The 17,471-nt window shown below is 39.2% G+C and overlaps 1 protein-coding gene across 2 annotated transcripts in view; it reads right to left on the bottom strand.

Annotated features, from left to right (window-relative positions):
* The window catches only part of LOC131368434 (sialate:O-sulfotransferase 1), a 64,699-nt gene that overhangs the window by 8,263 nt on the left and 38,965 nt on the right, over positions 1-17,471 (bottom strand). For both annotated transcript variants that reach the window (XM_058414561.1, XM_058414560.1), the window contains exons 4-6: positions 14,314-14,498; positions 1,468-1,589; positions 801-972 (exon numbers count right to left, since the gene is read on the bottom strand). In XM_058414561.1, coding sequence (XP_058270544.1) covers positions 801-972; positions 1,468-1,589; positions 14,314-14,498 — 479 coding nt within the window. The remainder of the gene's footprint in view (positions 1-800; positions 973-1,467; positions 1,590-14,313; positions 14,499-17,471) is intronic.

The following is a 17,471-nucleotide window of genomic DNA, read 5'->3' as shown; positions in this document are numbered from 1 at the left end:
AAGTTTGTGGAAAATTCAGCCAGCTATCTAAATACTCGCTTACTGTCTGGATATGAGAGATTTTCAGTGAGGAGACGTGTAGAAGAAGTATTTATTATCGCCACACATTCATTACAGCACAGTGGAATTCTTCTCTTCACATATTCCAGCTAAGGAAGTTGGGGTCAGAGCGCAGGGTCAGCTATGATACAGCACCCCTGGAGCAGAGAAGGTTAATGGCCTTGCTCATTTTCTCAACAGTAGTTGCTTGGCAGTGCTGGGGCTTGAACCCTTACCTTTTCATCAGCAACTCAGACCCTTAACCACTTAAACCCCGACACAGTAACACAGAATTACTGAAAGTAACGTTCCAATGATAACTAATCCAGGCTGAATAGGGCAGACGTCTGTAGCTGGGTTCAATACACAGGCTGAATGATACAGAAATTATCTGTACTCAAGAGGAGTGAAAGCTGAGGGTTAAAATGTGGTCAGAAAACAAGGCTGTAAAAGAAACGATAAGAATGAACCAGACTTTGGGGAAGAATAATGATGCAACAAGGATATATGAATGAATCCAACACAAACACGTGAAGACCACTAGCTAACAGACCAATCAGGGGATGACAGGAAACAGAAACAGAAAACAAACAAAGCAAATCAGCTGGAGAAATGAAAGCAGTTGTACCACAATATTGTAACAATAAATGGATAAAAACTACTATACTGCATGCTGTTCTTTAATAAAACTCTTTTGCACAGAGTATTCTCTGTCCATCCACCAAAGCGACACATTTTGTGTTCGACTGATTGGCGCTTACCCTGCACGGGCGTCTGATAGACCTGCAGGAAGTTCGGCTGTGGATTTTCAGTCGTCAGGCTGCTGTTGATCTGAGCGCAGTGTTCCTCCATCACCGGATCGTGGAGGGAGAAGTATGGAGTAGCATAGCCGCAGAAACACTCCTGAGTGCTTAGCGTGGCTAACGGAAACTCCTAATGAGAGAAAACATAATAATAATAATAATAATAATAATAATAATAATAATAATAATAATAATAATAAAAATAAGGAACACATCGCTGAGATCTTTTTGACTGTTCTGTATATCACCGCATGCAGTTTATTTTTAGATCCTATTAGCAGAAAGCGCTTTCAAACCACCAAAATTAGTTTCTCAGTTGACAATCAATTGACCCTGTGGGCAGAGCGTAGCAAAGCATTAGCGTCTAACCGCGGGTTCTCCAATTACTCCGGAATAACACCACTCAGCAAGGAGCATGCACAATTGATTATAGCATTAATTGATTGTCTTAAGGGCCACATTAATGTTTAAACAAGCAGATTGTTTTCAGAAGGACTGCAGCAGAAATCTAAGTGCGCTTAAGTCTAAAAAGACAGACGCCAGGAGAAAGCAATCGATGCTAATCTTCCGGAAAAATTAATCATTTTTTTGGAAAGAGGGATGGAAGACAGCAGGGAGGCAATACCTTGTCCATGCAGGCTTCAACGCACGTCTGGGACGTGAGGTTAGGCTGGATCATGCGGATCAGAGAGGCGGCGCTTGTGTTGTCGGGTCTTCTGAAGCAGCCACGATAGCGTACGTTCCTGTCTGAAAGAAAAAAATAAAACATGATAGAGTAACATTAAGCTTGTTATTAATTGGATTAATCTGCTGGGACGTTTTAAGAACTTAAAAATGATGTTTGATTAGCAAGATTTAACTCACACAAATCACACGTGTTTATGTCAAAAGGATTTAGCTAATGTCTGACCAGAGACTAGCAACATGGGTTGGCATATTAGCTTAGCCTGGAGAGTTTTCAGCGATTTTTAAAATATATATTTTCATCCATTGTCATCTGATAATCACTTTTAAAATCTTCTCGCTCATCCATTCAACAGTACTTTTACAGGTTAAACCGTCCATTCAGTCGCTTTGTTATCAGAACTTTTTATATAACTGGGATTTTATGTAACCTGTTATCTAGCATATTAGAGCAGCTGGTGAATATGGGGGTGGTTCTGATTTGCATTCTCATGAATATTCACAGACGCTTTCATGCTTTATTTTTATTTTTTTTAGAGTAAAGGTGACGGTTGGGAAGCTTCATAGATCATGTGAATAGATTTTTGAGCATTAACGCTGCTCCGAAGACTTTATAAGACGCTTCCAAAGCCGCATATGTAGAGTAAAAAAAACGTGTTGTAATAAGCTTCCATGAAATCAAAAGCAAAATAAACCTAAATTGATTTGTCTCAAGGCTATATGAGATATTACAAAAACAGTTGCAATGAAGGCATGGCAGCATTTCTGAAATACCAGGAGCACAGTTCCACTTTCATTTGCGAACAGAACATGATGAAAAGAACTAATTAAAATATAAAATGTTGGCACGCTCACTCACACACACACACACACTCACACACACACATACACACTCACACACACACATACATACACACACATATATTGGGTGCAGTTATCTACCTCCAGGCAAAACGACTAATAAGGCTGAACTACATTCTCAAGAAAATAAGCCAGACATCAGATGTTTGAGTCCGGCTTTACTGCTCAAATCAGACTAATTTGTTCAGATTAATATAGTTTATTGGAAAAAAAACGTTGGGATCAGAGTGCAGGGGCAGCTATGATACAGCATCCCTGGAGCAGAGAGGGTTAAGAGCCTTGCTCAATTGCCCAGCAGTGGAGCTTGGTGGTGCTGGGGCTTGAACCCTGATCCTCTAATCAACAACCCAGAGTCTTATCCACTTGAGTCCCAAATATAATCGATATAAAGTATAATGAACTGCCTATAGTGCATCACTGGACCCTAGATACTATCGTGAATCTTTACTGTAATTGCTAATTAAAGCTAATGCTTATGATGCTTAATAAAATACAGGTATTTCCCCCTGATGGTATGAAGGAAAAATAAAATGTTTCATAAAACCTTTCTCTCTGCATGTGAGGATATACAGTAGACGAGAAGGAGAAGGTGAACTACTGATGTATGATGTTGGTATTTATAGTAAACATCGTGTCATACGTCACAACCCGACTTTGGGGGGGGGGGTATACAGGGGGTTTATCCAGAGGTGAAGTGGAGGGGAAGAAAAGAGGGAACTAAGATGTACTTTTGCTTGTTGTTAAGGTATAAAAAACAATATATATTTTGTCCCTTTTTGCATGAATGAATTTTAGTGTTTTAGCAACACATGCATTTACATCACTCCTTCTTTGTTATATTACATGTTCAAATACAACAACAACAACAACAAAAAGATTTCACCCAGTTTGAAAAGAAAAGGTTAACGTCCTTGTAAATTGTGACTAGCAGTGCAACTATGCATGCGATGCAACAATTTGACAATGCCTATCATGGAAATTCGCATTCTATTTACGGCATTAGACAGATGCCCTTATCCAGAGCGACTAACAATTTATTTCTCTTTGCACAACTGAGGGTTAAGGGCCTCACTCAGGGGCCCAGCAGTGGCAGCTTGGTGAACCTAGGATTCAAACTCAGAACCTCTCCATCACTAGTCCAACACCTTAACCACTAAGCTGTAATACAGTTGCACAGGTTGAACACCAGATCTGTGCAACCCACAGAGGGTAAATATACAGACAGCAGAGTGGTCACATGATCATGTACTTTCATGGAGATTCTGAGAGAACTGAACATCGAAATATCCTGATGGTCTCGGATTGCAACAACAAACACACATTATACCTTACATGTTTACAAAAACACATTATAACAGTGAAAAAGAACTCTTATTACTTATAAACAACACAAAAGGTTGTGGAAAACCTCAGTGTCATTTTAGCCACTTTGGAGCTCGATCATTTTCTTTATTTTTGGAATTTCACTCTTTATTGTTCAACAGTTAAAACTTACTGTTCACTTTTACAGTCAATTACATATGCAGCCACTACTCAGCTTCAAGAAACAAAACACTAACACATGGAAATCAAACAATTGTTGAGCAGACTTGTTTATTCACCTCGTTTTCTGTCACCATATGCTAACAAAAATGAGTCCATGTTTTTTTTTTGTTTCTTCCTCACCATACAGTGTCCCCATCATGCTCTCATATGAAGCAATTTCAATCATCACATCAATCCAGTCTTTCAGATCTGGCGTTTGGGGCCATTTCCATTACCATAAAATCATCCTGGCAGCTGTGATAGAGCTTGAAGTCATGAAAAGTCAAATGCACTAGGTACTAGGTAATTTCCGATAGCAAGATTGCAACAGATTGCAACAACAACACAAAGCTGTAGAAATATGTTATTTTAGCCACTTTGGAGATCGATCACTTTGGCGACCCTCACAATTTATTCAATCCACAAAAATTTAGGAGAATTAATTTATTTATTTATTTATTTATTTATTCATTCATTCATTCATTTGTTTGTTTTTACAATACCTAAAAGTGTGTACATGTGAATTCTGATAGCATAATAGCTCTAGATTGCAGTGATAACACACACATTATAGATTATTCAGATGCACAACCATGTTATAACGGTTAGAAAGAGCTTCTCAGTCGATAATAAACAACGCAAAGTTGAGGAAAACTGACATTTTAGCCACATTAGAGCTGGATCGTTTCCCTCAGGTCAGATATATAGTTTATTCAATCAAAATTCTTATAGTAGAATTATTACATTTATTTATTTATTTATTTATTTATTTATTTATTATTTTTAAGATACTGTGAACCTGTGGAACCTATTGTTTTCAATAAATGTGTTTAGAGCATTTTATTTTTATTTCTTTAATTTTATACAAACAAAAATACACATCACAAAATAAATAATTGTATTTAAGTAAATAAATAAATAAATAAATAAATAAATAAATAAATAAATAAATAAATAAATTACAATTACTTACCAAATAATTAATAATTTTAATACCTAAATAAATGATTTTTTTTATTATATTAATTAATTAATTATTTAATTAATTTAACCCTCTTCATCCAAATTTTGTTCCTGAGAATCTAATAGAAACAAAATCATGAAGCCAGTATGATGAATCGAATCGAATCAAATCAAATCAAATCAAATCAAATCAAATCAAATCAAATCAAATCAAATCAAATCAAATCAAATCATGATCCCTACATATGATTGATTGAGCTTCATATGATGAATCATATGATACATATGATTGAGCTTCATGTGGGTCTGGTGGAAAAACGCAATTCTTTCATTGGAACTTCAGCAAAGTAGTATTGAAGATGACTGGCTTAAAAAAATATTTCATATATAAATAAAACATTAAAAAAGTCATAATTAATCTGTTTTGTAACTCTAGATACTTGTGGAACAGTGTCCCAACTTCACCGGACATGAAGTTCGTCTTATTTAGACCTTTTTTTGTTTCCCAAGCTGCAGGCTAATAGGCTTTTTTTTCCATATTTGGTGATTTAGGGAGGGGCATTCATTTATGCTAATAAGCAGTAAACAAGCAGAGAGTGTTGAATGTTGAATCAGTCGACTTGTTCCCTACACACTTTGATAAACAAGACCCCTGATTTGTGAACATGGGCTTGTGACACTTCCATCAGATGCATCACTTCGTACCGCAGCCGTCTCCGAGAGCGTGTGCACTACACAATTACAGCAATTCCAGATTCATTAACTAGCATGTGTCAGCTTGCCTGTGGGACATGCCATGACACACAATACTCATCAGCACCTCTGTGGAATTAACCAGACCCAAGCTTTTTATTTTTTTTTTCTGCACAAATAATTGACGCCTGAAACGGACTGGAACGATGTTTGAGCCTCTGTGGGCCGGAACGGTGAAACAACTCGGAATGATTACACACACACACACACACACACACACTGCTCTGGAAAATACAAGCTGTGTGGGTTTAGCTGTGAGACTGTGGGGTAATGACGATAATGCCCCACACCACAGTGACACAGCTGTGTGCAGGAGTTATTAAGCTATAAGTCTTTCTGGCTTAAATGTCATTAAAAGATGAGATTGAGCTGGATTTATATCTGCGGGTTCGAGGGGCTGCATGTTAAACAGAAAAGTTTAGGAAGAAAGCAGTAAATGTGTGTTCAAAATAATGAACAACGTCTATTTAAGGCATAAAATAAGCTTTAGGAGGTGTGTGTTGTGTGGTGTTGTGTTATGTTGTGGTGTGTTGTTTTTTGTTGTGGTGTTGTGTTGTGTGGTGCTGTGTTGTAGTGTTGTGTTAGTTTGTGTGGTGTTATGTTTTGGTGTTGTGTTGTGGTTTTATGTTGTGGTGTTTGTTTTTGTTGTGTTGTTGCATTGTGGTGCTGTGATCTTGTGTTGTAGTGTGGTGTTGGTTTGTGTTGTGTTGTGATGTGTTGTGGAGTTGTGTTGTAGTGTGGTGTTGGTTTGTGTTGTGTTGTGATGTGTTGTAGTGTGGTGTTGGTTTGTGTTGTGTTGTGATGTGTTGTAGTGTGGTGTTGTGTTGTAGTATTGTGTTGGTTTGTGTTGTGTTGTGGAGTTGTGTTGTAGTATTGTGTTGGTTTGTGTTGTGTTGTGATGTGTTGTGGAGTTGTGTTGTAGTGTGGTGTTGGTTTGTGTTGTGTTGTGATGTGTTGTAGTGTGGTGTTGGTTTGTGTTGTGTTGTGATGTGTTGTGGAGTTGTGTTGTAGTGTGGTGTTGGTTTGTGTTGTGTTGTGATGTGTTGTAGTGTGGTGTTGGTTTGTGTTGTGTTGTGATGTGTTGTGGAGTTGTGTTGTAGTGTGGTGTTGGTTTGTGTTGTGTTGTGATGTGTTGTAGTGTGGTGTTGGTTTGTGTTGTGTTGTGATGTGTTGTAGTGTGGTGTTGGTTTGTGTTGTGTTGTGATGTGTTGTGGAGTTGTGTTGTAGTGTGGTGTTGGTTTGTGTTGTGTTGTGATGTGTTGTAGTGTGGTGTTGGTCTGTGTTGTGGAGTTGTGTTGTAGTGTGGTGTTGGTTTGTGTTGTGTTGTGTTGTAGTGTTGTGTTGTGATGTGTTGTGGAGTTGTGTTGTAGTGTGGTGTTGGTTTTGTTGTGTTGTGATGTGTTGTAGTGTGGTGTTGGTTTGTGTTGTGATGTGTTGTAGTGTGGTGTTGGTTTGTGTTCTGTTGTGATGTGTTGTAGTGTGGTGTTGGTTTGTGTTGTGGAGTTGTGTTGTAGTGTGGTGTTGGTTTGTGTTGTGTTGTGATGTGTTGTAGTGTGGTGTTGGTTTGTGTTGTGATGTGTTGTAGTGTGGTGTTGGTTTGTGTTGTGTTGTGATGTGTTGTAGTGTGGTGTTGGGTTGTGTTGTGATGTGTTGTGGAGTTGTGTTGTAGTGTGGTGTTGGTTTGTGTTATGTTGTTGCATTGTGTTGTAGTGTTTTGGAGTTGTGTTGGGTTGTATTTTAGTGCCCTGTTATTGTGGTGTGTTGTGAAGTGGTGGTGGTGTGTGGTGTTGTGTTGGTTGTTGTTGTGTTGTGCTGTTGTGTTAAGTGGTGTTGTGTTATGTTGTGGTGTTGTGGTTTTGCATTGTGGTGTTGTGATGTTGTGTGGTGTTGTATTGTGGTGTGTTGTAGTGTTGTGTTGGTTTGTGTTGTTGTGCTGTGTTGTGTTGTGTTGTGATGGATTGTGTTGGTTTGTATTGTGTTGTGTGGTGTTCTGTTGGTTTGTGTTGTGTTGTATTGTGTTGTGTGCTGTTGTGATGTGTTGTGGTGTTGTGTTGTGCTGGTTTGGTTTGTGTGTGTTGTGTTGGTTTGTGTTGGTGTGTGTTGTGGTGTTGTGTTGGTGTGTGTTGGTGTGTGTTGTGTTGTGTTGGTGTGTGTTGTGTTGTGGTGTTGTGTTGGTTCGGTTTGTGTGTGTTGGTTTGGTTTGTGTTGGTGTGTGTTGTGTTGTTGTGTTGGTTTAGTTTGTGTTGGTGTGTGTTGTGGTGTTGTGTTGGTTTGGTTTGTGTTGGTGTGGTGTTGTGTTGGTTTGGTTTGTGTTGGTGTGTGTTGTGTTGGTTTGGTTTGTGTTGGTGTGTGTTGGTTTGGTTTGTGTTGGTGTGTGTTGTGTTGGTTTGGTTTGTGTTGGTGTGTGTTGGTTTGGTTTGTGTTGGTGTGTGTTGTGTTGGTTTGGTTTGTGTTGGTGTGTGTTGTGTTGGTTTGGTTTGTGTTGGTGTGTGTTGTGTTGTGTTGGTGTGTGTTGGTTTGTGTTGGTGTGTGTTGTGTTGTGTTGGTTTGTGTTGGTGTGTGTTGTGTTGTGTTGGTGTGTGTTGGTTTGTGTTGGTGTGTGTTGTGTTGTGTTGGTGTGTGTTGTGTTGGTTTGGTTTGTGTTGGTGTGTGTTGTGTTGTGTTGGTTTGTTTTGGTGTGTGTTGTGTTGTGTTGGTTTGCGTTGGTGTGTGTTGTGTTGTGTTGGTTTGTGTTGGTGTGTGTTGGTGTGTGTTGGTGTGTGTTGTGTTGGTTTGTGTTGGTGTGTGTTGGTTTGGTTTGTGTTGGTGTGTGTTGGTGTGTGTTGGTGTGTGTTGTGTTGGTTTGTGTTGGTGTGTGTTGGTGTGTGTTGTGTTGTGTTGGTTTGTGTTGGTGTGTGTTGTGTTGGTGTGTGTTGTGTTGTGTTGGTGTGTGTTGTGTTGTGTTGGTTTGTGTTGGTGTGTGTTGTGTTGGTGTGTGTTGTGTTGGTTTGTGTTGGTGTGTGTTGTGTTGTGTTGGTGTGTGTTGGTGTGTGTTGGTTTGGTTTGTGTTGGTTTGTGTTGGTTTGTGTTGGTGTGTGTTGTGTTGTGTTGGTTTGTGTTGGTGTGTGTTGGTTTGGTTTGTGTTGGTTTGTGTTGGTGTGTGTTGTGTTGTGTTGGTGTGTGTTGGTTTGGTTTGTGTTGGTTTGTGTTGGTGTGTGTTGTGTTGTGTTGGTTTGTGTTGGTGTGTGTTGTGTTGTGTTGGTTTGGTTTGTGTTGGTTTGTGTTGGTGTGTGTTGTGTTGTGTTGGTGTGTGTTGGTGTGTGTTGTGTTGTGTTGGTGTGTGTTGGTTTGGTTTGTGTTGGTGTGTGTTGTGTTGTGTTGGTGTGTGTTGGTGTGTGTTGGTGTGTGTTGTGTTGGTTTGTGTTGGTTTGTGTTGGTGTGTGTTGTGTTGGTTTGTGTTGGTGTGTGTTGTGTTGTGTTGGTGTGTGTTGGTTTGGTTTGTGTTGGTTTGTGTTGGTGTGTGTTGTGTTGTGTTGGTTTGTGTTGGTGTGTGTTGGTTTGGTTTGTGTTGGTTTGTGTTGGTGTGTGTTGTGTTGTGTTGGTTTGGTTTGTGTTGGTTTGTGTTGGTTTGTGTTGGTGTGTGTTGTGTTGTGTTGGTTTGTGTTGGTGTGTGTTGTGTTGTGTTGGTTTGGTTTGTGTTGGTTTGTGTTGGTGTGTGTTGTGTTGGTTTGTGTTGGTTTGTGTTGGTGTGTGTTGGTGTGTGTTGGTTTGGTTTGTGTTGGTGTGTGTTGTGTTGGTTTGGTTTGTGTTGGTGTGTGTTGGTTTGTGTTGGTGTGTGTTGTGTTGTGTTGGTTTGTGTTGGTGTGTGTTGTGTTGTGTTGGTGTGTGTTGGTGTGTGTTGGTTTGGTTTGTGTTGGTTTGTGTTGGTTTGTGTTGGTGTGTGTTGTGTTGGTTTGTGTTGGTTTGTGTTGGTTTGTGTTGGTGTGTGTTGTGTTGTGTTGGTGTGTGTTGGTTTGGTTTGTGTTGGTTTGTGTTGGTGTGTGTTGGTGTGTGTTGGTTTGGTTTGTGTTGGTTTGTGTTGGTGTGTGTTGTGTTGGTTTGTGTTGGTTTGTGTTGGTTTGTGTTGGTGTGTGTTGTGTTGTGTTGGTTTGTGTTGGTGTGTGTTGTGTTGTGTTGGTTTGTGTTGGTGTGTGTTGTGTTGGTTTGTGTTGGTTTGTGTTGGTTTGTGTTGGTGTGTGTTGTGTTGTGTTGGTTTGTGTTGGTGTGTGTTGTGTTGTGTTGGTTTGTGTTGGTGTGTGTTGTGTTGGTTTGGCTCCAGCTCTGCTTTGCCAGGTTCAGAGAAGCAACATTCAGACACATGGCTGTTCACAGAACTGAAGCCAAAATCTAGTTCACCTTCTGGATAACCTCTATTAGGCTGGATAACAGCAGTGTGTGTGTCTGTGCATGTGTGTGTGTGTGTCTGTGTGTGTGTGTGTGTGTCTGTGTGTGAATCCCAAATCTGCTATTCAGAATGAACAGTATTAAATGGATACAAACACAGATACGAGAACCAGACTCATGATTCGTTTAGAAACCCTGTCAGAGAGGTCACAGGTTAGAGATCTGGGATGCAACCTAATCTTGTGTAAATGGGAGCTGGTCAGATCTGAAGCTTCCTGGAGAAGTCCATGCTGATTAATGGGAACATCAGTAATCTCTGGTAACCACCTAGTATAGATCATTGATTAAAATTAGGCATAGATGGGTTGTTTATATTTTGGGAAACAAAAGATAGGTGAGTTCAAACAAAAAATAATAACCGTACAAGTGAGATGTACAACACAACAAGTGCCAATCACAGTGAGGCTAGCCAATCACCTGTAAGCTCATGTAACAGAAGAGGGTGGGTGGAGCTTATCTCAGTGTGTTTATGAGATCCTGCATTGTTGCATTCTGATGATGAATATACACTAAATTACCAAAAGTTTTGGGACACCCCTCTAAATCAGTGAATTCAGGTGTTGTTTTTCAGGGTTTGGGCTTGGCCCCTTAGTTCCAGTGAAAGGAACTCTTAATGCTTCAGCTTCATACCAAGACATTTTGGACAATATCATGCTCCCAACTTTGTGGGAACAGTTTGGGGATGACCCCTTCCTGTTCCAACATGACTGCACACCAGTGCACAAAGCAAGGTCCATAAAGACATGGATGAGTGAGTTTGGTGTGGAGGAACTTCACAGAGTCCTGACCTCAACCTGATAGAACACCTTTGTGATGAATTAGAGTGGAGACTGTGAGCCAGACCTTCTCGTCCAACATCAGTGCCTGACCTCATAAATGTGCTTCTAGAGGAATGGTCAAAAATTCCCATAAACACACTCCTAAACCTTGTGGAAAGCCTTCCCAGAAGAGTTGAAGCTGTTATAGCTGCAAAGGGCGGGACAACTCCCTATTACATTCATGTGCATGTAAAGGGGGACGTCCCAAAACTTTTGGCAATGTAGTGTATGTGTGTTATGTGTTAACTTTCAGACTCCTCAGTTAGTAATTAGCATGTGATAAGCTAGATAGAACTGTTATGAAAATGGCAGGAAAAGAAAAACATCTTTAAGAAGCTTTCATAGACAAAATGCTGACAATAATGCTGATTTATATATAAAAAATAAATAAATAATTGAATAAATAAAAAATAAAATAACTAATAATAATTAATAATAATAATAATAATAATAATAATAATAATAATAATATTTAGGCCAATTCTGAATAGAAATACAGATATTTGGATACAGACACATGAAGTGGTATTATGTTACAGTCCAAGTTTGTGTGTGTGTGTGTGTGTCTGTGTCTGCATGAATCTCAAATCTGCTATTCAGAATGATCAGATAATGTGTATTAAGTGTGTGGTGTCCTTGAAAAAACTGATAGATATCCTATTAGAAAACTTTTTTAAAACACCGTAAGAAACCGTAAATATATTTTAAAATGATGAGGACATCTTTTTATCTACTTTCTAACCTTGCCTTTGTGACTCCTTCCAAAGAAACCCGTGTTTCAATTTAAAAGCTTCTATATGAGACTAAATGAGACTCTGTGCCATGAAACTCAACCATAATGGGTTCATAATAATAGAGTGCTGAACAAGTCCTGAAACCTGGAAATGAGTCAGCATTTTCACTTGTTCAGAAGTCAGTGGGGTTTTTTAAAAGTATTTTTGGTTAAATGCATCAAATAAATGCCTGAAGATATTTTCAGTCAAACCCCACTTGACATTTTCGAAGCTTTTACATGTCTGGAGAAAAGGTAGTTGTTATCAAGAAGCTAAACAAGACTAAAGAGTTTGTCAGAGACATTAAAATCATTGTGTGGGTGTGGAGTTTGTTTATAGTCTTTATAACTTTAGCGTCTTATTTCTGCTGATTGTATTCGGGCTTCAACCTTCATAAACGTCTTTGTTCGTTTGTGAGGATTATCTCGATGAATAAAAACGTGGAAGAATCAGAAACCTTTGGTCACAGAGATTATTTTCTGGAACGATCCAGTGGTTGAGGGAATCAATGTGATGACTAGAAGACTAGCTTAATCTGTTATTTTTGCGCATTTTTAAAATGAACGCAGACCTTCCTGCCAATCAGAAATAAGTATTTTATTCTTGCGTTTATTAATTTAGATCAAAATCCCACAACATTAACTACTGCTTCTCATTCATGTGAAAAGAATATAATCAAAAGAGGTACAAAATATTCAAGGCTGCAAATGAGTTTATTCCACTGTTACTTAGCTAATAGCGTGCAGAAATTATAACCTGTGCAGGAATTTGCTGATTCATTATTTACCTGAAATAAATCAATCTGTAATACATTAGTGGTTCTCTATGCTGTCCAGTGAGAAATGAGCTGTTCTGTGAAGCTGGAGGATCGCCCGAGTTAAATTATCCTGAATGTTTATGTTTTGGTAATTGTTTTTTGTCTTTGGGGGGAAAAAAAGAAAGGATTTAGTTGCTAAATAACATCAGAAAAGGTAAAATCTCATAACTGTTCTTTTCAGTTAATTTAGTTTTTTCTAACTAGTTTAGTCTAAAAACTAGGGATGAACCAATACCCGTTATCTGATTCAGGTATCAGTCTGATATCATGCACATGATGCTAACATCTGAAACCTAGCGTACGTTTTTCACATGAACGAACAGATGACATGAAATAACAGCAATCTGAAAGTATTTCAAAAATGATGATGGCTATCAGAGCAAAGCAGACTGTAAGCTCTGCTGCATGAAAAGTTCAAGAGGAGGAACTACAGCAGGGATCCTCAAATCTGGCCCACGAGATCCATTTTACTGCAGAGTTTAGCTCTAACCTTAATTAAACACACGTGAGCACGCTAATCAGTGTCTTCAGGATCATTAGAAAATCACAGGTAAAGGAGTTTGATCAGGGTTGAAGCTAAACTCTGCAGTAAACAACAGCATCTTCCAACAGGAACCTGACAAGGCATCTTAAACAGCAGGAAGAGCTCATCGCTAGCATCAAAAACAAGCTAAACATGAGAAAAAACAACAGACAGTAGTACATTGTTCTTGAAACCCAGACACCGTCAGTCATTAACTATGAAGTAATCAGATAAAATAAGAATAAAAACTTGTAGCTCCACTGCAAATCTATTCGGTTTAAAGAAACCGATTGTAATGATAACCCTGAGGCAGCAGACTGAGACTTCATGTGCAGAAGGATTTAATAAAACATATGAGGTAAACAGTTCCAAAACATAATCCAGGAATCGTGAACTGGAAAACAGTTAGAGAAATATCCAAACACAGTGTAACTGCCCAACCGGCCAACAAATACAAATCGAGTGAGAGAAAATCAGCAATAAGGATATACAAACAATGGTCAAATTACAAGGCAAACAGACAATAGCAAATCAAACGGCTTAGTGTAGCATGTATGCGGTTTAAATACAATTGAACAAGCCAGAAGTGGTTCAATATTCAGAGGAGAGCTCCCTCTGGGGGTTGGGAGGAGGTGTAGTCGGCCAACATGTTACAGCAATGTACCTAGCTTCATTTAAAATCAGGTAGCTAGTGTTATAAAGAATATACCTAGCATTTTAAGTGCCTGAGTTCGCACATGTAGACCTTTTAATTGCTGCTATTTAAGGTAGGAGAGCACAAACAGGGGCTATGATGAAACCTTCTGTTCTGTGATGTTACTGTCTGATTAATACTGAGAAGCTTATCTATCTATCTATCTATCTATCTATCTATCTATCTATCTATCTATCTATCTATCTATCTATCAAAGTCACAATATATGAATATATTTAAGTGTGACAAATTAAAGGGGAAAAAACACATCTTGGCTAGCCTTCTCAAGAAAATTTGGAAGCTTGAACCTTTTACAGTATGAGAGATAAAACCTAGAAAATCTGCTTCAAAAACATTACATTTATGGAATTTCGACAACATTTGTCCAGAGCGACTTACATTGATCATATTTACACAACTGAGTTATTGAGGGTTAAGGGCCTTACTCAGGGGCCCAGCAGTGGCAGTGTGGTGGACCTGGGATTTGCACTCACAACCTTCTAAACAGTAGAACAACATCTTAAGCACTGAGCTTGGTGATAGGTTGATGTAACATCTGGATTTAAGCCAGACAGTAATTAACACAAAAGACCTTATCAGAATGGAGCAGTAATAATGATCAGAAGATTAGATACTTACATCTCCTCTGGCCAGGAAGAACCTCCTCCACTTTGTAGACAGACAGCCGGGCCACGCCCCCACACACCGCCCCCTTCTCTCCTTTACAGTCCAGATTACACTCTTCCTCTTTCATCCGAGCACCGGAGATTCGGTTGCCACAGTAACACTCGGACCCGTACTCCAGCCCGGCGTATTGGTACCCACTGTGTAAATGAACAGCGGACAAATGAGATTCCTCCCTTTAAAGGAGAGACGCATTTTCCTCAATGTTTCCTTTGATCTTGTGTGTAGTTAATCAGTCCAGACATCGAGGATTGAACAGGCTACAGATTTAACAGTTTAGCATCATGCACTTGCCTCAAAATATCTCAAAATATATGATCACACGCACTTACATATAGTAGATTAAGTAACAACACTACAATGAATAATAGCAACATCTTAATATATGAATTAACTTATTGAAATTAATGTAATAATTATTGATTAGATCTTAATAGATTAGTTATTTACAAAGTATTTAGTGTATAGACTAATCTATCTATCTATCTATCTATCTATCTATCTATCTATCTATCTATCTATCTATCTATCTATCTATCTATCTATCTATCTGTGTGTGTGTGTGTGTGTGTACACATCATCAAGCTACTGTATCTGTGCTGTTTTTTTCATTAAACCTTAAAACTGAGCTGTGATGAATTAAATATGAACCATTTTTGTGCTCGTATGAAGCACTTCCACAAAAATACTGTTTAAATAATAGTATTTAAACAAGCAGTCTTGTTTAAAACACAGATGAGCCAATTAGCATATTAGCCAGTTAGCCCCGCCTCCACCATCAGTTAACATTAGCACTGATTTGGGGCCAAAATCGCCTCAAATCGGTTTTGTCCTCTTGAAAGACTACACTATATAGACAAAAGCATGAACAAACCCCCTGAGCTCCATGAAGACACAGTGTAGTAAGCTTGGAGGAAAAGTAGAAGAACTCAAGTGTCCTGACTGCACGGAGCTCTGACTCTGACTCAACTCCTCTGAACACCTTCGGGATAAACTGGAACTGGAACTGGAACTGGAACTGGAGTCTCGCCATCCCAACATCAGTGTCTGATCTCACTCATGCTTTCATAGCTGAATGAATCACAAATACAAATCCCCACAGTCATGATCCAACATCTCACTTTGGTATTAAATGTTCTACAAGTCTATGTAGGCATGATGGTCAGGTGTCCACATACTTTTGGCTATACATTATATGTTTATTAAGAATGCTAGAGAAAATAATCTGAAGCAGTTTTTGTAATGATGGAGAGTGATGAAAAATGGTGCTGCTCCTGCACTGATCAGACTATATTTAAAAAATCTATATATTTCCTTTTCTTTTTGCTATATTATTTATTTAGCTGGACTATACATTATTCTTTTTTTAGGGTTTGCAGGTCTGAACAAAAGGCATATGTTATAAATACTGCTTCTAAATCTACAGATCTGCATGTCTCGTCATGTATCACGGTGTAAAACCCTGCTATCTGAGGGCTGATTAGCGATGCTCTTTTATAGCACAGGAGCCTCTATTTCTCTATCCTATCTGCAAGCCAGACAGTGCCAGGAGAGGGTTAACAGTTGGTTAATGGCCAGCTTGCAGCACTAAACATCTGTCTCGCTGTCTCTCTTGGGTATGGAGTGCAGCCCAGAGCCTCTTTGTAGTGGCAGCTGTCTGCAGGATGCCACCTGGCCATCGAATCCATGGCCGGACGAAATCTCCTGGCAACCTCTGCACACGTCAACAATCCGTTCGCATCAATCACGGAGGCTGTGACGCACATCAGTGACAGCGGCGTATAAACTTTAGTAGCTGAGATCTCTGAATAACGTCCCTGCCTGATCTAGAGCTGTTGAAATGAGCAGTGGACATTAGACTGAGCAACCGTTCCCTGATCCTTTCCTCAGGTCGATCCCCGGCATCAATACATTACTATGGCAACGTGAAGTGATCCTTTTCTGGCTCTGTTTCTGCAAATTAACTGCTCAGAGCCAGACAGCAAGCTCACGCCTACCTGTTTTCTTCTGACGGCTCTTTAAAGCCACTAAAATGCTATCATCGCTCTCAGCGACCTCATCTTAAACAAATCATTAGGATTCAAACGCCGATACTGAACACTGACAGATCGGTCGTGTCTTTTAAACACTTCATTCCGATTCTGAGCAATCTCTCAACCATTTACAGCTAAATTATAATATTTTGCTCAAAATTAGTTCAATCCAAGGTACTTTTAACAATAGTCACGCTGACAAAGCAGCTTTACAGAAATATATATTTTGATTCTGAATGACCAAAACGATGGCAAGGAAAAAAACCCCTAAGACCTCATGAGGAAGAAATCTAGAAATGAAGGGATTCAAAATTCAACCCTTCCTCTATCCTCTTGTGGATAGCATGAGCTTAATTACGCCTAGTTGTGGTTATACAACATATTTAAGCCAAGATTTGTTTAAAATCATTAATTTGTTGCAGACCCAAGCGATAGTCAAGGGATAAAGTTTACATCGCTTGAGATTTTAAATAGAAAAATCATAAATACTACACAAAAAATACACAGTGTTAAAAATAAAACTGTGGGCATCTCCTGCGACAAGACAGAAATTCATATCTAAAATACACTATGTATTTGCACCCCCAACCCTGTTCCAGCACAAATCCCCTGAGCTCTACGAAGACATAGTTTGTGAAGGTAAGTAAGTAAGTAGTCTTTATATTTTTACATATACATTACGGCACAGTGAAATTCTTTCCTCATATATCCCATCCATAGGGGTTGGGGTCAGAGCACAGGGACAGCCATGATGCAGGGCCCCTGGAACAGAGGGGGTTGGGGGCCTTGCTAAAGGCCCAATGGTGGCAGCTTGGCGGTGCTGGGGCTTGAACCCTGATCTTCTGGTCAACGACTCAGAGCCTCAACAACTGAGGTTGGAGTAGAAGAACCTGAGTCTCCTGCACAAAGCCCTGATTCTGACTCAACCCCACTGAACACCTTTGGGATGAACTGGAACGCCAAATTCACTCTCCTTGAATAATCAAATTCCCGCAGTCACGCTCCAAAAACCTTTTCAGAAAAGGGGGAATAAATCTAGAAAGAGATCTATAACAAATACACAGGGGTTTGATGATCCAG

This window comes from Hemibagrus wyckioides, linkage group LG17 (assembly GCF_019097595.1).
Source record: "Hemibagrus wyckioides isolate EC202008001 linkage group LG17, SWU_Hwy_1.0, whole genome shotgun sequence".
In the NCBI taxonomy this organism is placed as follows: Eukaryota; Metazoa; Chordata; class Actinopteri; order Siluriformes; family Bagridae; genus Hemibagrus; species Hemibagrus wyckioides.
Note: the sequence above shows the minus strand (reverse complement) of the source record. Positions and strands in the feature narration are given on the sequence as shown.